The sequence below is a fragment of the Pollicipes pollicipes genome, unplaced genomic scaffold (assembly GCF_011947565.3).
Source record: "Pollicipes pollicipes isolate AB1234 unplaced genomic scaffold, Ppol_2.1 Scaffold_6138;HRSCAF=7277_pilon_pilon_pilon, whole genome shotgun sequence".
NCBI lineage: Eukaryota > Metazoa > Arthropoda > Thecostraca > Pollicipedomorpha > Pollicipedidae > Pollicipes > Pollicipes pollicipes.
The window spans coordinates 8,178,088-8,199,435 of NW_023596818.1; the positions used below are offsets into that span (position 1 = coordinate 8,178,088).

Genomic DNA, 21,348 nt, shown 5'->3' on the forward strand with positions numbered 1-21,348 from the left:
TTCGTTTGCGAAGGTCACATTTCGGTAGCCTGTGCCATTGAACTAATAAACAGTGTAATTAAAAAGTTTTGACACCTTTGTGAGGAGGTATACGACATCCAAACCCGCGGCTGAGTCCATACTCCACGATAGTTTCCGAGTGCATCTTTCTGCCCACATGATTCCTTTATTGGGAGTCAGAACGTTCTCAGGCGTGTCAGTTCTCCCTCACCACTCCTCCATTGACCACCCTGCTGCGGCATGTGCCACCACGTGCGGTGGCCCGGTTCAAGCGTGGCTTTGCAAAAGGAGCCATGACGCCCGATGAGGAGATCAGGTCCGAGATTTCGCCCGTTGAATTTGGTATGCCATGCATTGGCTGGCATGTAATACATTGTAACCCCAAAAGCACATGCGTTTTTGGTTGATCTCTCCTGTCAGTAATTGCATTGCATTTTCTTAATAGCCGGTGTGCAACATCTATTACCTGGTACAAAACACTTTTGGCCGGACGCTGCATGGGACGCGCCAGTTCTCTCATGGGTGGATAAGCTCGACCGGTGCTCGATTTTCCCACCGATTTTGACATAATTGTAAGTCGCGCTTAAAGCTGCCAGTCAATAACATCGCATTTCCTGACGTCAAATAAAGCCGCTTGACAATTGTAGTGGATGTCTAACGAGCATATTTTATCAGTCATCTTGAGCTCCTTTTCTTACAGGCAGAAGCAGACCAGGCAAGCACCTTTAATTAGAAGCGTTCAAAACTGCACCGGTTTCGTTTGAACCATCATTTCGATCACCAGTCACCGCACCTCTGGTCCATTGCTGACTATTAACATCCGCCCATTGTGTAAAGGAGTGGTTATGAATGGCTCGTAGGGGCGCAAATAACCAATGTGCTTGATGCGCCCCAAAGTCACAAACATGCATATGCATGGTTTACAGCGCGCTGTTACAGACCTTGATCGGACTTCCATTCCCCGTCTGCCACATACCTAGCCATAAACTGACCTTGAATACAGATAATACCCCGGGGCTTCCAACTGCATGGGGTGCATCCCGATGAAGGGAGTAGCCCCGAATGAGAGACACGTTTTCCTGACTCTCCATACAACATCCAGCCGGAACTGGTGTTCCAATCACAGCAACGATGGCACGCGCTTATTCACGCGAAAAACCGGTAGTGGATGGGACAATTACCAGCTATTGGACGAAGATCAAATTACACATCATTGCGTGAATCACTGAGCATACCCAAACCCTTCGCACATCCATGTTCGTCACAAAGCGCTAACTAAATAGAGATTTTGGAGATGAATATTTCAGTGATCTTCAGCCACTATCGGCATCACCACTGTGGGTACTGAGCTCGCTGACCGCACACCACGGCCAGGTTCGAGAAAACGCCTAAGTACAGCAATCAGCGCCACGCAAGGCACGCATCCTACGCGTCTGGAATGCGTCCCTGGAATTCTGGGGGGCTGTTAGTGAAGTTCCTACGGAAGTTCCCGCATACATGAGCCCCCCGTACATTTGTGTCATACCACATTTGACACAAAGTGTCATCATACACATGGGAAAACATTTCCGATGTGCTCAGCGTTGTCACGCCATCATACCACATCCACCCATTTCTACCAGACATTAGCATTTTAACACCTTCCCTGCGTCGGTCGGGTCTCCGCGCGACTTCCCAAACAAATGACGTGACTCGCATCACTTCATGAATACGATGTCTGACGCTACGGGACAAAGTTCACGCGTTTGCCATCGACGCCGCTCCCACTGGGGGACAGGCCACCCCTCGTGACATTCACTGGTGTCAAAAAGACCGCGCCAGTACTCCGACTCTGTGACGAGCAATGTGGACGACGAATTAGACCGACCAACTGGCGTAAATGAAAGGGAAATGGCAGAGATACTGAGGGCCGCAAAGTTGAGTTCCGCTGAGGGCCGCGGCCCCGCAGAGTTGAGTCCTGCTGAGAGCCGCGGCCCCGCAGAGTCGAGTCCTGCTGAGAGCCGCGGCCCCGCAAGAGTTGAGTCCTGCTGAGGGCCGTGGCCCCGCATAGTTGAGTCCTGCTGAGGGCCGTGGCCCCGCATAGTTGAGTCCTGCTGAGGGCCGCGGGCCCCGCAGAGTTCAGTCCTGCTGAGGGCCGCGGCCCCGCAGAGTCGAGTCCTGCTGAGGGCCGCGGTCCCCAGAGTTGAGTCCTGCTGAGGGCCGCGGGCCCGCAGAGTCGAGTCCTGCTGAGGGCCGCGGGCCCCAGAGTCGCTGGGCGGCCCCGCAGGTGAGTTGTGAGGGCCCGAAGTCCCCCGAGTTGCGAGGGCCGCGGCCCCGAGAGTTAGTCCTGTGCCTCGGCCCGCAGAGTTGAGTGCTGAGGGCCGCGGCCCCGCATAGTTCAGTCCTGCTGAGGGCCGCGGCCCCGCAGAGTTCAGTCCTGCTGAGGGCCGCGGCCCCAAGTTGAGTCCGCTGAGGGCCCGGCCCCAGTGCAGGTTAGTCCTGTTGAGGGCCGCGGCCCCGCAAGAGTTGAGTCCTGCTGAGGGCCGTGGCCCCGCAGAGTTGAGTCCTGCTGAAGGCCGCCGCGGCAACTCTGCGGGACCGCGCGGCCCGCAGAGAGTGAGTCCTGCTGAGGGCCGGCCCCCAGAGTTGAGTCCCGCTGAAGGCCGCCGTGGCAACTCTGCGGGACCCGCCGCGGGTCCCGCAGAGTGCTGCCGCGGTCATGAACAGTGGGCACATTTCAACCCCGCTGTGCTGTTATATTTAAAGGTATATTGACATCCATGTGGGCTTTCATGGCTAAATTACACATGCACGACTTCTGCTGAGCACGTCTACTGAACAGTCGTGGCAACGGCACGATGAACCCATAGCAGGCTGTCAATTTACATATTTTCATTGGGGTATTGACATGATTTCATGACCCGAATGCATGTCAAATATTGCCATTTTGCATGGGCAGAAAAACTGGGTGGTGAAGACCCCACAGTGGACTGCGCAGTCTGGGGAAGGGAGGGGGTGGAGGGGGGGGGGATGGGACTGACAGCGCCAGCGCGGACGTCCAACAAAAGTTCGCTGTCCACCGAGGCTGGGCAGACTGTCACCCGCATCAGAACCAGCTGTAGACACTAATGTCGTGATAGCATCGTGTTGTATTGTGTTAGTATTAATTAGCTCGGCGTCAGGCAGGCACAAGCAACGCATTTGTCAATGCTCGATGACCGGGACAAGACCGGGTTGGTCCCCAGGTCACCCAGGGGACGACGCTAAACCTAGAGACGTCAGACAAGGGCCGAGTCGGCGAACCCAGATGGACGGGAGACAACATCGCGCCCTGGGGGCACGACTCACCCTGCCTGGAACCTGATCACCGTTATCGACCCGGCCCCGCATTATCAGACCATAAACTAGTGAAGATAGGGAATCTCTCAGAGACCCCGCGGCCGAAGCCGGGCCAATAAATCGATAAACGCAGTCGTGCGCCGTTTTATCACATTCCAGAATAAGTCCGGAACAGGACGTAGATGCCGCGGAATCAGCAGAACCAGCTCCCCTTGCGAGACATCCCTTGTCAGTTCCTTTCGGTAGCTGGCAGGACAGTTAGCAAGGACTAATAATTGCTCTTCCACACACTCCCCATACATCAGATTCCGAGCAGGAAGCACTGTGACACACCCCTGTTCAAGCTCCTTTGTTCTGCTGTCTGGGTGACAAGTGAGGAAGACCGTTTTGACTAGATCAGGTGATTATTCTTCCTAATGATTTGCGACCCACTGAAATCCATTACCTGTTCTTTTTCACCGCATGAGGACGTCGTTTTCAATTAGCTACGACGCTGCCATTTCCTTTTCAAATGTGGTATGTTCTGTCCCTTCCATAACGACAATCGCAAGGAAATAACGCATGCAACGCACTGGCACAATCATTTGACGACCAGCCGTCCGATAGTTGACGATAAGCTAACCTATAGGCTACAAGGTTCTTTTCTTGCTCAATGACCCAACGAATGTAAAGGGAAAGTATTGAAGGTATTTCAACAGACAGCCTGACCATCCAAGCCTCATTCTTCACCGCCCCCTCTGTCACACGGAGCCGGCGAAGTGTCTCAAACGGACCCCAGTCCCCCGCCGATGAGGAGCGATTTTTTGCCTGGCGCGAGCACCATGCGGCGCGGTGTGCGGCCGAAAGTCGGTAGCGCCATGCCTGACCACCGGAGCACATTGACAGGCAACCGACGCCGGCGCCCCCAAACGCCGAGTTCACAGCACCGCCTCGAACTTCACCAACCCGAAATCCAGTCCGTCAGAGAGCCAAATCGTGCAGGCTGTAAGCGGCGGGACGGCGAGATCGCGGACAACCCAGCACCCAGCGCGCGGCTTTGGAACTCTGAACCACACCAGCATAGCTGGTCCAAATCGGACAAATCGGAGAGCGTGAATGGGATTTGTCGGGGATAAATACAACGAATGCTCACATTTCAGCAACCTATGACCGCAGCAATGCCTTCCTCGAGGGGAGTTTTGGGGTCAATCAACAGAAACGCATCCCTTTGGCTTCACGATATTTGAAATCTTACCTTGACCCGTTTGAAGTAGTTATCCTTTCGTGGTGCATCGTCGTCTACTACGGTGTCTGGCGTCTCCTTGTCCTTCTCCTTCTTGTCCTTCTTTGTGAAGCTCTTCATCGCATTGTTGAACCGATCCTGGATGCCACTCATGGCGACGCTTCCCGTGCGACACCGCAAAGGCTCGACCGTGCGATCAGAGGCAATGAAAAGTCGTCCGGCACGTTCCACTGACCGGCGCGGCGAGGCCTAGGGCTGGGCACCACCGTTCTGAGCCAGACACCACCAGCGGACAGCGGTCACGGGCATCCGCGTGGCCACTGCACCATCCACTGGGACGTGCAGTCCACAGTCCACCCGCCGGTTGGGGCGTCCACTCCACCGTCCGCCCGCACCGCTGCCTCGCGCTGGCCTCCACTCAGTACCTTCCTACGAGTACAAACTCTAAAGCCTCTGGCAAGGCACCTTCGCGGCAGAACCGACGTCAAATTCAGAAACGGCGCGTGGTCGCTGACCGCCCGTGCACAGACCGCCGCCCCCCACACACGGTCCACCTCACTGCCTGGCTATTATTGAGAACGGCCGCTGGCACCCACAGGTAGGGCGTGACGTCACAGCGCGCAGGTGAGGACGCGACCGATTACTGGCAGAGCCATCTAGTGGATCGGACTGAAAGGTTAGCTTTCCGCCAGAGGATGGCGGCGCCGAGGGTGTGGACATTAGGCGCCGGCCCGAACAAACCACGCGGTCGCTTCGCACGCGCAATCGTCTGTCTGCGTCACATAACTTTTTAACACGGTGGTTGGTAACAGATGCGTAAATCCGCATAGCTGAACAACATTGTGGAAACAACGTTCGAACACTAAAGTCGTGGGAACAATGAGTGTCATATATTATTTCAACAGCACAAAACACAAAAGGTAAAATCCAGACAATCTCAACGAATAACAGCGTTGTTTACCGGCTACACGAGTTGACTAGCTGCAACTTAAATGCCAATATTCCGGCACTCTTTTGACATCACGCACGCTGCAGAATACATAATCGCGTTCTGTTTGAAGACCACACACTCGTACATAACCTCATCCTGTAGTGTGGGCCATGGGACCGTCACAACCCCTAAAGCAAGTAAAAATGCAGTTAAGCCACGCGTTATAAACGTTGGCCATCATCAAAAAACAACTAAATGCAAAATGGACGGATTTACAGTTTGTCTTGCAGCAGGACAGACCAAGCAAAAAGTGTCAGCAGAGCGAGTGTTGGTTGTTACGATTCACATCGACCCGGAGACGTGTTCCGACCTAGCTGCAAACCGGCGTCCCTGTGCTCGCCTTCGCGAAATTCGCTCAACCACTCCCACGTCCCGGACAGTCGACTTGAGCTCACACAAACCACCCACTTGCCGGCGGCTGACCAACCACCCCACCTTTACGTCGACGACCAAAACGCCTCGCGTACTTTCTGGTAGGTCAACAAGTCTGCTTGATCATACATCCATTACTGGCCGCGTCAATTGCGACCAGAAGCTAAACGTCCAGGTAGTACCCCAGACAGAAGCTGAACTTGGGTTCGGAAGTTCGGAAGGTAAGGAAGGTCCATCCTATCGGTAAAATACTTTTATATGCATATCCCTTGATCTGCCCTGGTGATTCTGCTTACTTGATAGAACATGCACCTCGCGATAATCTCCTTTGTTCATCCTGAGATCTAGGTAAAGCGCTATTTGCGACTAGGGGAAAACAGTTGAGATCAACTGTCTAGAGCTGACTGACACGTTCACAGCGTTTCAGTTTATAACCGAGTATTACCACGTCTAGGCGATGTCTAGCCCGGGGCCATAGCGCAGCTCAGCTTCCAGCCTCCTCCACGATCACCAATAGCCACCACACCAACCGCACACCCTTCCCGGTGGCGAGCACGCACTTTTCCCATCAGTACCTCATCGACATACTGATATCTCCCCCCCCCCCAGCGATTGCGACCCACCCCCGTATCGCAGACATGTGCCACCACCGCCCCTCCCTCCCCAGCCCCGTATACTGCCCCTACCTCTCCACGGTGACCCGGCGGCGGCTCTGTGGCCCGCTCCCTGCCGGGTCAGCCGAGCCGGCGCGGCGCCAGCCACAGCCGCGGCCGTCACCAGAAGTCCTCCTCCGGCTCGTCCAGCAGGTTGTCGCGCGGCACCTCTATGCCGGCGCCGGTGGTGGCGTGCTCCACCAGGTGCTGAACGTCTGCGGGCACACCGCACCGAGGCGTCGACGCAAGAGCATGGCGCGCCGGCACCGGCGCCAAGCGACGGCACGCAGGCAGGGCGGCAATATGGACCGTGCCAGATGATCACAAACCGGGACAGAGGGTGCGGAGACGCAGATTCGTAGCACGGATATGTAAAATAAAGTGGTGGAGTGTCAGGAGACACGTGGCTATGCAACAAGAGCCACGGACACATGCAACACGAGAACAGCGGAATGCGTAAATACAGCAACAGCGTAAACAAGTAATTACAGCGCAACGTCGACGCCTGCCACTGCAGGAGTCACATCGACCAGGAAAAAAACCCAGAAAAACCTAGAATGGCGGCGCGTACCTGCGCCGTCGGCGGCGGCGCGCGGCTCCGGCCTGCCCTGGGCGGCGCCGGGCGCGCTGGTCTCGGCCTCGGCGTCCACCGAGTCGGCGGAGTTGGGCCGCGAGCGGTTGAGCTGCGGCGTGGGTGGCTCGATCGCCACGGACGGCGGCGCTGGCGGACGGTCGCCGACACCAGCGTCACCGACGCGGTCACAGGCGCCGGCACACCGCACCGTCACGGCCAGCGGACGTGGCCGACGTCACGGTCAAAGGTCACGGGCGCGAGAGGTCACGGCCGCCCGTCACGTCTCCGGTCACGCGCAGACAGTCACGGGCAGGGCCACGAACTAGTACGGGTCCATGGTTTTGGGGATTTCCGAGCGTATTGGCACCGAAGGCCATTTTGCCGCGCAGGTAGGTCACGAGCGCTCGCTGTTCAGGTCACAGTTATGAGCACGGTCAGGGGTCAGCGCGCAGGGCATCACGGCTGAGCGTCACGATAGCTGGCGGCGGACTTCACACGGGGTAATTACAAACGGGAGCGGCACGTTTCCCTGCTTTTGCAGTTCTAGACCTTTGCAATCCAGTTAATGTCAAGGCAAACACATTTAGCGCTGATAACAACGCTTGGGCTAAATTCCATCAGCCGAGACCTCCGGACTGAGCCCAGCGCCGCGGGGGCCAAGCAGGCCGAGAGCGGTGTACGGAGTACCTGGCGCGAGGGTCGGGGCGGTAGCGCTGGGCGGCCGCCGGCCGGTCCTCGGTCGCGCCGAGCCGAGCCGCTGCGTGAACACCTGACTGAGCGGCTGCACCGACGGCGGGCGCGTCGCCTCGGCCGCCGTCGCCGAGTCGTCTGCGGCACGGGCGGGCGCGGTCAGCGACGTGGCCAGCGACGGCGGCCGTACGAACGGCCGCCGGGCGTCAGTCGGTCGCTCACGCTTGACCTGAGAGGCTAACAGCGGCGGCATAATAAACAAGACACAGACGCACACAAACTTCGGCGGTCACCGTGCCGTAGAACTTGTACCTGATACAGAACGTTGCGAGGTCGAAGGGCTGTACACACGTGCTTAGATACCAGCCCTTAAACAGATGATACCACTACAAAGTCTTCCACTCTTTCCACGAAACGCACTATTTTTCAATTCCAGAGACGGTATCAAGATCTGCCGCCAGCTCGGGTTCATGCCTTACAATCACGACACCCAACTCACCCTCCAGCTCGGTCCTGTTGACGCTCTCGCCGATCTTGGCGCCGGCCTTCAGCACCTTCTCCAGCAGCAGCGCCACGTGCCGTTTCAGCTTGCTCGTGTCCTGCGGCATGGAGAGCGGCGCCGAGCTCACGTCGACCCTGCCCGCCTTCTGCTGCAGCGACTTGTGCAGGTACCCGGCGGCCACGTCCACCGTCTCGTGCCAGCCCTGCTCCTGCGACTCGGCGCACCGCCAGCCTAGCGCCGCCGCCAGCAGCTCGGCCTCGTCCGGGCTCAACGCCTGGCTCAGGCGCGCCAGCAGCAGCACCAGCTGCACGGCGCACGACAGCTGCGCCGAGCAGCGGTCCAGCCGGCGCTGGTCGTCACCCAGCTGCTCGGCCTGCGCCACCAGCCGGCGGTACGTCTCCTCCAGCAGCTGATCCATGTTGGTGAGCGGCGACGGCGTCAGGTCCTTGTACTTAGTGAGCAGGCGGCGCTGGATGGCGCGGAACTGGCTGGCGCGCTGCTCCAGCTGCTCCATCTGCTGGGCGCGCCGCTGCCGCCACAGCAGGTGAGCGTCCACCTCAGCGAACACGTCCTGCAGCGGCAGCGACGAGATGTACGAGCAGATCGGCTCGCCGGCCGCCTCCTCGTACAGCGCGCCTGCCGCAGAGCCGAGACGCGCTCTGGTGAGGCCTCAGGTGCCCGGCACACGGCGTCTGGACGCGGGCGTGGTGACGGTGGACACCGCTAAGCCCGGGCTGTTCACAATAGTGAGTGTATCGCAGGTTGACCCACCCCTGCTGGGTGAACACGCACCTGAAGTGTGGCGGCCACTCTGAGAGGTGAGCTCTGGCGCGCGCTGCGCTTAAATACTCCACACACACACCCGTCACCGGGTCCCAGCCAGCCCCAGGGGCAGGACGGCAGGCGCGGCGGTGCTTTCCGCAATCCGCCTGGAATGTTGAACACTGCACACAAGTCTTAAAATGATGCATCATACATCCGTCCCGGCCGAAGATCTCGCGGCAGGACACACGCGCCAGCGACACGCGTTGGTGCAGCAGCTGCGGATTACTCAGAGTTCAAGACCAAGCTCCGCCAGCACTCCCGAACCCCGACGAAGACACGTCCCAGCACGTGAGCGGAGGCAGGCCGGTACATACAGCGCCTGCCACAGCGTAACTGAATCGTACAACGCCCGGCGGCGGCAGCCGCAGTAAGCGTATCCCCGCCTTCCCTGGCCCCTCCCCGGAGCAGCAGACAGGCCAACACGCATTGATGTGTCTCCTGTCTCCCTTCCTCCCACGAGCAGCAGACGGGCCAGCACCCACCAGTGCGTCTCCCGGCCCCCTCCCCCGAGCAGCAGCCAGCGCCAGCGCCAGGGCCAACAACAGCCCGCCAGCGCCAGCACCAGCACCCACCGATGCGCCGCGTCAGCTCGTCGGCGATGAGCCAGAGGGCGTGCAGGTCGTCCGACTGCAGCCTGTAGCGCTGCGACGTCTTGGACGCCAGGATGGTGACGCTGGAGCCCGTGTAGTACTCGATGCCGGCCGCGCTCGACATGTTCGGATCCAGGCTCAGATCTGCGACGGGCGACGAGGGGCTTCAGAAGGGCTGGCTAGGACGAGAGGAGAGAGGGAGGGGGCACGGGAGGACGGGACCCGCGGGTGAACAGTGCAGGTCAGCGTCAGGGGAGGGGGCACGGGAGGACGGGACCCGCAGGTGAACAGTGCAGGTCAGCGTCAGGGGAGGGGGCACGGGAGGACGGGACCCGCGGGTGAACAGTGCAGGTCAGCATCAATCTACTCAAAACAAACGCATGCACATACACAACTGACGCGCAGTAATGAAAGGCTTCGTGGTTGAGACGTCGCTCCCGCCGTCTTGTCAAGACCACTGAGGAGGGACACCATCTGCAGCTAGGCTTACAAGGTGCGCATGTTGACGCTGCGTCCTGCCGTCGTTCTGCTCATGACCTGCAACGTCCAGTAGGCCCGCCTGTCCCTTCCCGCCACACAACCCCTGCCCTCACGCCGCTCCGTCCCAAGACCATGCCACGCCCAGCCATCGCCTAAACAGGCGCACCAGACGCCTCAACTCGGCAGAACCGAGAGCGTCCACACGGCGCGTCCACAGCCACACGCTCTGCCGGCACCGGGACTGACCGCTGAACAGCTGCGCCAGGTTGACGGACGGCCGCGAGGTGCAGATGGTGACGCGGTGCTCGGCGTCCTTGACCGGGTCCGCCTGGCGGGCGACCAGCGCCAGCGGGAGGCGCGCCGAGTGGCGCAGCACGCGCGGCGCGCCGCCCGACGCCAGGTACGATACCACCGTCTCCAGCTCCAGCGACGGGATGGCGTGGTTCTTCTCCAGGTAGACCACCGCCTCCACGTCCGTCGTGCTCGCTGCCGGCGGGAGGGGTGGGGGGGGGGGGGGGGGGCTTCAGTGCGCCGCCTCAGCTATAGGGGTGGTTGTGTGTGTGTGGGGGGGGGGGACCTCAGCAAGGCCACCTCAGCTATGGGGGTGGTTGTGGAGATGGGGAGAGGTTTTCAGTGGCAACACCTCAGCTTTGAGTGGTTGAGCCCGACGCTGAGCAAGCTGTACTTGAAGGATCTCGTGTGCTCTGTCCACTCAGAGCCAGCGGTACTGCCTGTGTTACCCGCCCCTTGTTTACACATACACCCCGATAAATGGTCTGGTGTGGGGACCACTGCATAACTTTGATTACAGCAGTTGTACCAAACAAAAGGCTTTCCAATTAATTTTTACCGGAGCGAGCAAAAATCAAATTTCGTAGAAAACATTTCAACTCCAACGAAAACAGTGCTAACAGTCCTCTGCACCCTTCGTTCGGCAATCAACATCTTATGATTTGCTTCCCCGCCATGATTGCGAACACCACTATGTAAAACTGGTCTCTCCCTGTGACCATGTCAGAGCCAACACTCCGTAGAAACATTGCACGGAACAGGACCGACCGCTTGATAAGAACATATCGTAGAAAGTAAGAGAGGGTGCCTCGGCTTTTCGGCATCTGACTTACAAATGGCATCGATGCCGATCCAATACCTTCAGTTAGCAAGTCCAGAAACATGATCTTAATGGGCAACCATATCGATCACCCCATCAGTCGTTAGAAACGCTGCTCGGGGGACCATAGTTCACTGCAAAATGACGGCCAGGTGGACTTAATACACGAAGTCAGCAAAGTCAGCGAGCTTTTCACCTGAGTATCGTGACCATCACGCCATCAGTCTGCTCCCAAGACCTCGGCTTACGACCGGCGGCGTATGTCAGAGCAGGCAGGCTGAGCGCTATCAGCCGCACCGCCGGCCGGAGGCAGCGTCACACTCACTGAGGTACTCGATGGCGGCGGACGGCTTGACCACGGTCAGCGGGCTGGTCACATGGAAGCTGAGCACCAGGGACTGCACCGGAGCCATGGGAGAGACCAGCGCTCGGATACTGGCACACGGCACCTGGCGGCACGCGGCGTCAACACAGGTCACAGCTGACACCTAGCGTACGGACCCAGAGACATCACGCCAATATCGCCCGACGGACAAAGTGAACAGCCGGCTAATCAGCACCAAAGACGCCAGCGCCAACCCGTTGATAACGTCAGTTAGCAGCTCAAGCTGACGTCCGGGAGCGACCAACCATGCTCTCCGCCGGTGCTGCCACCGCGCCGTAGGGTCGGCCCTCGCGGATGCAGCGGCCACCCACCGCGTTCGACGCTGTAACCGTACCTCAAGGGCACCGGTTAAGTGGTGGTTAAGCTGCGCGCCTGGGAAACCAGAGGCACGGGGTTCGATTCCCCGCGGGGCCTGCCCTTCCTGCTAGGGTACGAGGCAGGCGATGCAATGTAGCTTCCAGCTGGGCGGGTAGTAAAGCCCCAACGACACTGTGACTGCACCCCAGCATGCCAACCGGTGGCAGGCCATCTGAGCTGCGGGCGGGAGGGCCGTACCCACTGCCTGGGCCGCCGCCAGCCGCACCCATCACCGGAGCCGCCAGCCGTACCCATCACATGAGCCGCCAGCCGCACCCACCTGCTCGTCCAGCTCGGTGGGCAGCGTGCACGGGTCGAGCACCGGGTGGATCTGCACCACCAGCTGCACCTCTCGGTCGGCGGCCGCCTTCGAGGTGAGCGCCAGGCTCGAGTCTGCCAACGAAGGCGGACCAGGCGGCTGGTGTTGACAACGGGGAAATGACCATCAACCTGACGTAGCCAGGATGGAGGGCGGCCACATCACGGCCAGAGGTGAATTGAAAATTCACCTCTGCCCGTGATGTGAGCGAATAATTATGTACCCCAGTACTAAAATGCACTACTGTCTCCCCCCCCCCCCCCACCCCTCCCTCCCAACCCCACCAGAAGTTCACGCCGCCGGCTAACTCCACATATCCATGTGCTCCTTCATTTCGCAACTGCATCGCCACGTTAGCTATGGGAATGGAGTCACCCCGCCGTCCCGAACACCAGCACTCCATCTGCCGTCCTCACACGTATCAAGCCCATATCTCAACAGGCCACTCAACCTCCAGACTTGGCTGACGTGCGTGGCGCGCAGCCACGCGCCGCTCCGACCGAAACCCCAACCTCCAGCTCCCACGGCTCACCGCCCTGCGCCTGCGACTTCTGGATGGTCGTGTTGAGGGTGGCCAGCTCCTCGTCGAGCGCCTCGTAGTCGAGCGCGCCGGCCGTCTGCACCGGCGGCGCCACGAACAGCGAGGGCGTGGTGCCGAGGTAGGCGGCCACCAGCTGGCCGGCCGGCGACAGGAGCGCCAGCAGGCCGGCCAGCTGACGCAGCTGGACTCGCGCCGCCGCGCACGGCGCGAACGGCAGCCGCGCCGCCCAGCGCAGTGTGCCGCCTTCGTACACGTGCAGCACGCACGTGTGGCTGGACACGAGCGTGGTCAGCCGGCCGGCGTCTGCGGACACGTGGCGCGTGTTACCGGTGTGTAAGGAAGACAGGGACTGTCTTGAGTCCCCGGCGAGACGCGTGCCGCAGCAACGACGTGCGGCTAGAAACGAGCCCGATCAAGTGGCCGGCGCCTGCCGACACGTGGCACGTGATATCCGTGTGCGGGAGGACGAGGGTGTTAGGACTATCAGCGTATGCCGCGGGACACGTGCCGGAGCCGGCCAGGTCGGGAGTGACCACAGGTGTGATCAAACCGCCGGTGTCTGCCGGCACGTGGCCCGCGCCGGAGTCGGGACACGCGCGAGCGGCCCCCTGGGCGTGGCAGGGGGCCGCAGTCTGGGCGTGCCAGCCGTGCACCGCGACCCGGACCAACACGGACAGCCAGGCGACGACCGTCAATAGCGCGCCACATGAAGACACGAGCCACGGGCCAGACGATCGGCCGGCAGGTCACCGAGCGACGCCGCTAGCACACAGCGACTGGTGGTGGCCGAGACAGCAACTGGTGGTGAACGGCGCACAAGTGGACGCGGAAAGACCAGGCAACAGTCAAGCTGCTGAGAAAGGGAGAGAAAAAGGGGAGGTCGTCACCATGACCGCGTGGGAAGACTTGATGTCAAGTGTAATTGTGGGGATATTCTGGCCGCAGTATGTGTTAATCCGCTCAGAGGACTGTGTTAATGACAACGTGGCATACCTGTAGCCTGTGAATGCCAGTAAAAAGGTACCAAAACCGACACATGGGAATTTCGGCAAGCACTATTTCTTACCCCTTCATAGTGGTTAAGGCACGTGCAGCCCCGCACCTGTCCTTCTTTTTTAAAGATGAGACAGGAGCACTGTAGTCACAAAGGCGTGGACGGATACAAGTCCGCTTCAAAAGACGTAAACCACACGGTAATCATTGAAATCGGGCCGATTCCGCCCACATGACAACCAGCCGTGGCGCGTCAGCTGGGAGAGGCGTCAGCGCGCCCGCTGTCACCCGAGGCGGCCGGTACATACCGCTGACGAAGGTGGTGAGGCAGGCAGGGTGGTAGTCGAGCCGCTTGAACATCACCAGCTGGCCCGTCTCCTTGAGCACCATCAGGCTGTGCTCGGCCAGCACCGCCACCTGCACGTCCCCCGACGACATGGTGACCTGGACACGAGGTCACGGGTCAGGTCAGGTCACCAAGTCTTCCACCAAGCCAAGCCCTGACGTCTTCCACTGCCGGCGCGACCTCCAGGCAAGGTCACCAGCAACGCCAGCACCTCACACCACCCCTGCTGGCTGTCCAGTGGGGTGACCTCCAGGCAAGGTCACTGGCAGCACCAGCACCTCACACCACCCGTCAGCTGGCCAGTGGGGTGACGTGCAGGCAAGGTCACCAGCAGCACCAGCACCTCACACCACCCCTGCCAGCTGTCCAGTGGCGTGTCCTGCGGAAATGGCCGCTCGTGCGTAAGGCCAACGTCGGCGACAAAGGCCGTGTTGTTTTCAGATGCACCCATTGCACCCATTGATATGACGTTTAGTGACAGCGTCGGATCGGATATACTCAGTGGCGTCCAAGCTCATTCTGATATCATATGTTCTCAATGCTATGACCAGTGATTGGAGCAATTAAGGACAAGTTACGAAAGAATGCATACATGACACAGCCGACCCGGGGTAAGCACTTGTAATGTGCGTTGTCAACTACCTGCTGCATGTCCTGCACAGCCTCGCCCAGGTTGTACGTCCAGTCGGGGTACACCCGCTTGCCAGACCCGGTGTCGCCATTAGGCTTCTCATTGGCGTCGGATCCTTGAGCCAGTGACGAGTATCTGGCGACACAGATCAGTAGAGGTGGGCAGATAGATCAGGAGCGAGGTGTCCAGCGATACCAGACCAGTGCCTTCTGCGCTTCGGACGACCCTAAACATGCGTAGCATTCTTCGAAATTCTGACCTTTACTCGCGGAGTAAAACAGACACATTTGCGAGAGCTGCATGCATGCTTAAATTCCCTAAATGCCTAAATTCATTCACAACACGTTATCAAGGAGAAAAATTAGGGAGCAAACAAATGCTGATGCATTCAATCGCCTCCACAAAGGCCAGCGCATGGAACATAGGAACACATACAACACTTTCGAAACTTTCTTTCACTTTCTTTGGTGGTAGCCAGCAAATTTGGAAAATACTCGCACAACCAATGCACCACCTCTTCTTTTAGGCCCTATGTGACCACAACGTTGACCAGAAACACCGATAAAATACGTCGCGGGGATGGGAAGCTGACCACCCGTACACGACCACTTTCTCGTGTCCCACGCCTCCAGAGCCGAGCACGCTGCCGACAGGCTCTCACTTGTAGGCCTCCACGGTCCAGCTGGAGGTGCCGGTCACCACCGCATCCGTCTTCTTCACGTACAGCACGGGCCCCGGGATCAGGTAGCCGGGCAGGAAGCGGCTGAAGGCGAAGTTCTCCTGCTCGAAGAACGAGAGCGTGCCGTCCAGCGCCTGCACGCAGAACAGCTCCTGCCGACGGCGGAGAGCGTACGTCAGGTAGGCGGTGCGCGCCCTAGCGTGGTTTCGGGTCGTGTGAAATCGAACAGAACACCAGGTTTTGTGGGATCACGTTAAAAGGTTCAGGACTGTGGAGCAAAAGTGGAGATCTGAAAACGAGAAAAAACCGCATCAAATACAACATTTTCCCGAACTTTGGGGGCCACAGAGTGACATCAATTTTTGCATTATTATCTCTTTAAACATATATTTAACAGCACATCACTGATCACTTAAAAATGCACACAGTGATCACACATGACGTGGACTGGACAGCCACCTACGAGGGGCGGCACCGGCCCCCGTGTCAGGGTGGACGCACGTTAAAATTATTGTAGCCCAAAAAACTTTCTCAAATGTCAAGTGCATCAGTTTTCACCAAGGATTCCGTCTTACAACTGAGCACACATACATCACTCTACGTGCACACTACGCAGCCAACCTTGTTTTTGGAGCCACCAAAGTTGCCGGAGAACATGTTGAAGGCGGAGCGCTTGAGCCGGTGCGAGTAGGCGGCGTGCAGGGCGTAGTGGGTACCGTGCTCCACGGCGCCCGCCGCCATGTTCATGGTGAAGATGACGACTTGGAACGGCATCAGAACCGCCAGGCAGGTATCTGAACACGAACTGGCGGAGAGAACAGAGCGGCATCAGGACGGCCAGGCAGATAACTGAACACGAGCTGAAGGAGAGAACGGAACATTCCCACACCAGGTCAACCAGCAGTGTAATACGTGGAAAGAAGAAAGGAGCCTGGTAGCACAAATCCGATTATTTCGCCTGCAAACACCAGGTAAATCTGAAGAGCGAAAATTTGCTCTACAGCTTAGCTTAAACAGTGTCATAATCAGTCTAAAAGTCAGTTATCACACTACCCAACATCAATCAACGAAAACAAATTATTCCAAAGATCCCTGACCGACCACTTACACGCCTGACTAAGTGCCCGGAAGTTACCAACACTGACAAGCCTAGTCCAGCAGCAGCAGCACGCGTCACCAGCAGGGCAGAGGGGTGTGCCTGGGATCTCTCCCCAGCCGGCACCCTCACTCACTGAACAAAGTGTCCTGCCATCAGCTGCAGGACCGGCTGGTCGAGCTGCACCTCCAGCAGCAGGTCGTCCGGCCGGAAGCCGTTCTCTGCCGCCTCCTCGCCGTCGCCGCGGCCCTCGTAGTTGGGCTGGTACACGCGGATGAAGCCCTGCATCGCAGCCGAGGCGCGGTGTCAGCTCGGCTCGGCTCGGCTCGGCTCGGCCGTGGTGGGTGCCGCAGGTGTGTTTGTGTGGTGAGGACGGCCGGGCAGCGTGCCTCACGGGCAGGTCGTGACAGAAACCAGCCAGGAAGGTGCGAAAGGCCTTTGCCCTGTGACATGCAATAAAAATACACAAATAATCTACCCATGGTCACTTTTAGGATAATGACATGTTTGGCCCAGTTTACGTATTTTACATGTAACATTATCAGCCCGCAGCACACGCCATTTTGCCACGATTGACAGAAATTTCACGGGAATTTGTCATATTGGTACAGTAAAGGTGCTCACCATCAACCATGCCATAGTGTCTGTGGGAAGAGGCCATCACCTAACACTACAAACAAGACGAACACACATAAAGACATAGTCAATGACAGCCAAACACAGTGACTGCAGCCGCGAAGCCTCTTGCGTCAACTCCGCTTCCCACGGCGTCCATCAGCTATGTCGCCCTCCACTGACCTCGTGGCTGCCCGACGACGATCCGCTGGACGCTCTGCTTCTCGGGCCCGATGCTGGCCACCAGCATGCTGCCCAGGTCGAACGTCTCGTCCGTGCCGCACGTGGTCGACCACCACTCGCGCGCCTTGAACAGCGACATGGCCGCACCACCAGGGGGCCGGCCGGGCGCCGCGTTTTCGTGTCCCTACAGGGGTCAGACATACAGATGCCAGTGATGGCAGTGGTGGTATATGTGCCCACAGAATGGGGATGATACTGGGATGGGCTTGAACACTTGTCCATAATGCTATATCACAAAGAACAATGCGAGGTTACACAATATCTTGATTTGACACACATTTTGTTTACACTAGCTTCATTCCTAAACCATCCTCATTTCTCCCTGAAATGCAATCAATTCTGAACAAATAACAAGTATTCAAGACTTGCCAGACTAGCATCTGACATTGTCAGCCAAATGCATTTTCCAAACACTTTGGAAATAAGGTCATTTAACCAACTGGCATTCCAATCATACTGCTAGGCAAAGGCTACAATATGGACAAAAGCTATACAATGGTTGACTCTCTGGTTTCATTGGATTGAAACTGACAGCCTGATCATTAAAATTTACAAATCAATTTTCATCATCCATCATCATCATGCAGCACCATTCGCTTTCATTTAGCATGCCATCTCTTCTATCTTTACATCTGTATGATCCCAGCGAGCCATCTATAGCAAAACAATGACATTGAAGGTAGGTTGGCATTGGAAGGAGAGGCAATGCTTATGAATGAGAATTTCTTAAGCATTCACATAGGGAAAATTTCACACAGCAAGTCTATGAAAAACAAAGCAATACTAATTAGCCTGCACAAGAACACCAACAGCAAAAGGTTAGCCTTGGTTGGCCATGATGGCCTTGAGGTGTTGGTTTAGTGCCACCAGCATTTGGGCCAAATATGAACAATCAGTGTCATAATTATGATCTTTACAAGGGAAGATGACAGAATGTTTCTATGGTATAATCATGAATAGCATGGTAAAATATTGATCTAGGCCAAATGTGAGTCCCCTTATAGAAGCAAAAGCAAAAGGCTCTCAGCTGAAATGAAAAAAATGGCATTGTCTGGCCCCAATGCCACAGCTGTCAATAAATTCTCTGCTACAAGTTTTCACAGGCCTAGCCTCTTCAACAGAACACAATTATGTGATAGAGCAGAATTTTGCAAGACCAATGAGAAAGAGGCAATGATTTGAATAAGCATCCTTATCTAGCGTCAGCAGGAGAGAATTTTAGGCATCCACATTTACCTGCTAAGCAAACAACCACTCAGTATAATCACGATTATGATCCACTCAGTAACGGTTATTACTTTTATTGGCTACTGAAATTCCGAGCAGAAGAACTTTCGAAACTGTAAGCAGGCGCGACAGCGGACAGGCAATAAGCGCCAGCAGAGCACCGCTCCCCCATCAGCAGCGTTGAAAACGACTCGAAGAACCGTGTTAAAGAATGCGTCTGCTCATCTGCTATTCGCCCAGCTCTTGTTTTGATTATTCGTTTCCATGGTTACGGAGGAGCGAATGAAAGTTGATGAGGTATTTTTAAAACATAACATTTATTGTGATGATAAATTTTAGTATTATTTTACCATATATTTTTTCATAGATTATCGTATAAAGATACTTGTCAAAACTTATAAAACTACCGCGTGTTTAAAAAATTTTACTTATTACGTCACCAAAATAGGTAAGAAAACACAAATTTTGTGCTTGTGCTTATGACGCAAACATTTCAAATGTTACGCAGCAGACAAAAAAGGCAAAACACTCGTGTAGGAGCGGTCAGGGTGGGGGTTACGCCGGCGGTGGGGGTGCCAACGCTTTGTATGCGTGTAAGTGTGGAGGATTGAGGCGTACGCTGTGGATGTAGTTATCTATGATGCATGCGAATTGTGTTTTTGAAGATAAGTTATTATATTTTAATACAGGGCTTGCTTTGCAAGTAGTTGGCGTTAATGAACATATTGACAATGAAATTTGGGGTGTTTTGTTTTCATACTAACATGTGTACCGAGTGCCAACCACTACATTTACATATGCTTGATGGGGTGGCTTAACTGTCTCTTTCATCACCTATGATGGCCTTTTTATATTTTCTATACCTTGTAAATGGAGTAGCACACTTTCCTCCATCTTGCAAACACATTTGTGCTGAATAAAGCATGAACTGACCCAGGAGCATTTTTCTTTCCTGCTGGTGACACATTCGAATTTACTACGAGTCTCGAAAGGCCAGCTGACCCCACGAAATAGTTGATAATAACCTGTGCCGTCCACTTCCTTAAGCAGTGTCCAACATTGGGCAAATAAACATGGACCAGCTGAACATCCAGCATCTGGCGTCGCTGTTGACTGCCAGTGAAGAAGATGAGGATTCGGGCTATGTCAAACGTGAGTATTTGTCCCGTATACATCCCCGCCACACATCTGTCGCCGGATGACCGGCCACTGTTAAATTCCTCGGGGCTTAGTTCGCGAGCGTAAATGTCTCCACATCTGTGCTCGTACTCATTGGGCTGTCGCGTCGCCTGAGGCTTGCTCTGTCCATCCATTCTTCGCCGCGCCTGCGACCCCGCCTCCGCTCCATCGTTCACAGGCTCGGGCGGCGCACCGGACACGCAGGCCGCCTCCAGGATGGTCGTGAAGTCAGGTGCTGACATGCAGGCGGCAGCGCCGGCGGCTGCACGGGCCGGGCCCACGCCCATCTGGGACGACGACGAGGTGCACGAGGGCGCCGAGCTGGACGACGTTGACGACCCCCGGCCGCGCCCCGAGTACACCATGACGTTCCGGCAGCAGGTCACGGCCGAGGACATGTTCCTGCAGGTGAGGCTGCGCAGGCGGCCGCGGTGCGCCACCGGCAGACGGGCCGTCGTGGCAGGCCAGTGGCCCGTTGGGCGCAGTGACAATGACATGCGTTGTTACATTGCTGGAATAAGCTGAACCCTGTGTTCATCGGCGATTTATTGCTCCGTCTCGCACATCTGATCGCCCAGCTTCGCGTCAGACTTACCCTTCGTCGCCTGACCCGGCCGGGTCTTGTGCGGCCAGGTGGGCAACAAGACGCCGGCCACGGCCAGCTGCGAGCAGCTGGTAGTGCGTGTGCAGCTGCCGGGTGAGACGCGCGCCTCCACTGTGCTGGACGTGCGCCAGCGGCACGTGGACGTGCGCGCCGAGCGCTGGCGGCTCAGCCTCTTCCTGCCGCACCCCGTGCGCGACAAACAGGCGCGCGCCCACTGGGACGCCGACAGCGAGACGCTGGAGCTGGTGCTGCCCGTCAGCAGGGAGCTGGATGCGCTCAACTTCTGAGGCGCCAGCTGCCCTCCGAGGGACGTGCTGACGTCAGCGACGGAGCGCTGCATGAAGCAGCTTAGTCCGGCACCGAGTCTTGGGCTTGCATGCGTTCGTTCATTCCATCGTGCCTCGTGCTGTCGTCAATGCGATTGTCGGGCACGCAAGTTTATATGCTTCCATCGCAAGTAGCACAGTGGTTTGTGTCGTCCACCTGCCATTGGCGTGAAATGATCATGTGTTGGTTGGGGGTGAAGCAGTGTTGGCCAAGTTAGACTTGAATTTGAGCGTGTTCGAGGTTAGACAGAAAGAGCGAGTCGAATTTCTGAACTAGTCACCTGTGAATGAACATTTGTCGCCGTCGTATTGTCATGCTTGAGAGTCGTTATTGCGTTCATGCGCCGGTTCGTCCTGCTCCCAGCGCAAGCGCGAACAGCGAAGCCACTGGCGACACCTGCGTGCTCATGCCATTCGTGCAATGCTATCCGTGCGGAAGGCAACAATGCAACTCATCGTGATAGTCGTGAAGAAGCCAT

The 21,348-nt window shown here is 57.0% G+C and overlaps 3 protein-coding genes across 3 annotated transcripts in view; 1 reads left to right on the top strand and 2 right to left on the bottom strand.

Annotated features, from left to right (window-relative positions):
* Window positions 1-5,089, bottom strand: part of LOC119106149 (rhophilin-2-B) — an 84,803-nt gene extending 79,714 nt beyond the window's left edge. The window contains exon 1 of the mRNA XM_037229747.1: window positions 4,553-5,089. Within this exon, the coding sequence (XP_037085642.1) occupies window positions 4,553-4,693 (141 nt within the window). The 5' untranslated portion in view covers window positions 4,694-5,089. The remainder of the gene's footprint in view (window positions 1-4,552) is intronic.
* A 1,264-nt stretch (window positions 5,090-6,353) lies between these two features.
* On the bottom strand, window positions 6,354-17,612 carry LOC119106150 (protein PTHB1). The gene is made up of 20 exons (XM_037229748.1): window positions 17,490-17,612; window positions 16,812-16,957; window positions 16,201-16,384; window positions 15,562-15,731; window positions 14,912-15,035; window positions 14,232-14,367; window positions 13,154-13,233; window positions 12,922-13,063; window positions 12,351-12,463; window positions 11,654-11,777; window positions 10,613-10,703; window positions 10,464-10,570; window positions 9,720-9,881; window positions 8,816-8,958; window positions 8,320-8,671; window positions 7,876-7,958; window positions 7,498-7,537; window positions 7,185-7,277; window positions 6,699-6,771; window positions 6,354-6,399 (listed from the first exon to the last, which is right to left on the bottom strand). The coding sequence occupies exons 1-20, from the start codon at window positions 17,610-17,612 to the stop codon at window positions 6,354-6,356; spliced, it is 2,532 nt and encodes an 843-aa protein (XP_037085643.1).
* A 1,693-nt stretch (window positions 17,613-19,305) lies between these two features.
* On the top strand, window positions 19,306-21,288 carry Dnaaf6 (Dynein axonemal assembly factor 6). The gene is made up of 4 exons (XM_037229857.1): window positions 19,306-19,353; window positions 19,811-19,912; window positions 20,118-20,347; window positions 20,573-21,288. Exons 2-4 carry the CDS (start codon window positions 19,834-19,836, stop codon window positions 20,828-20,830), a joined length of 567 nt encoding a protein of 188 aa, XP_037085752.1. The 5' UTR covers window positions 19,306-19,353; window positions 19,811-19,833; the 3' UTR covers window positions 20,831-21,288.
* Window positions 21,289-21,348: the final 60 nt, after the last annotated feature.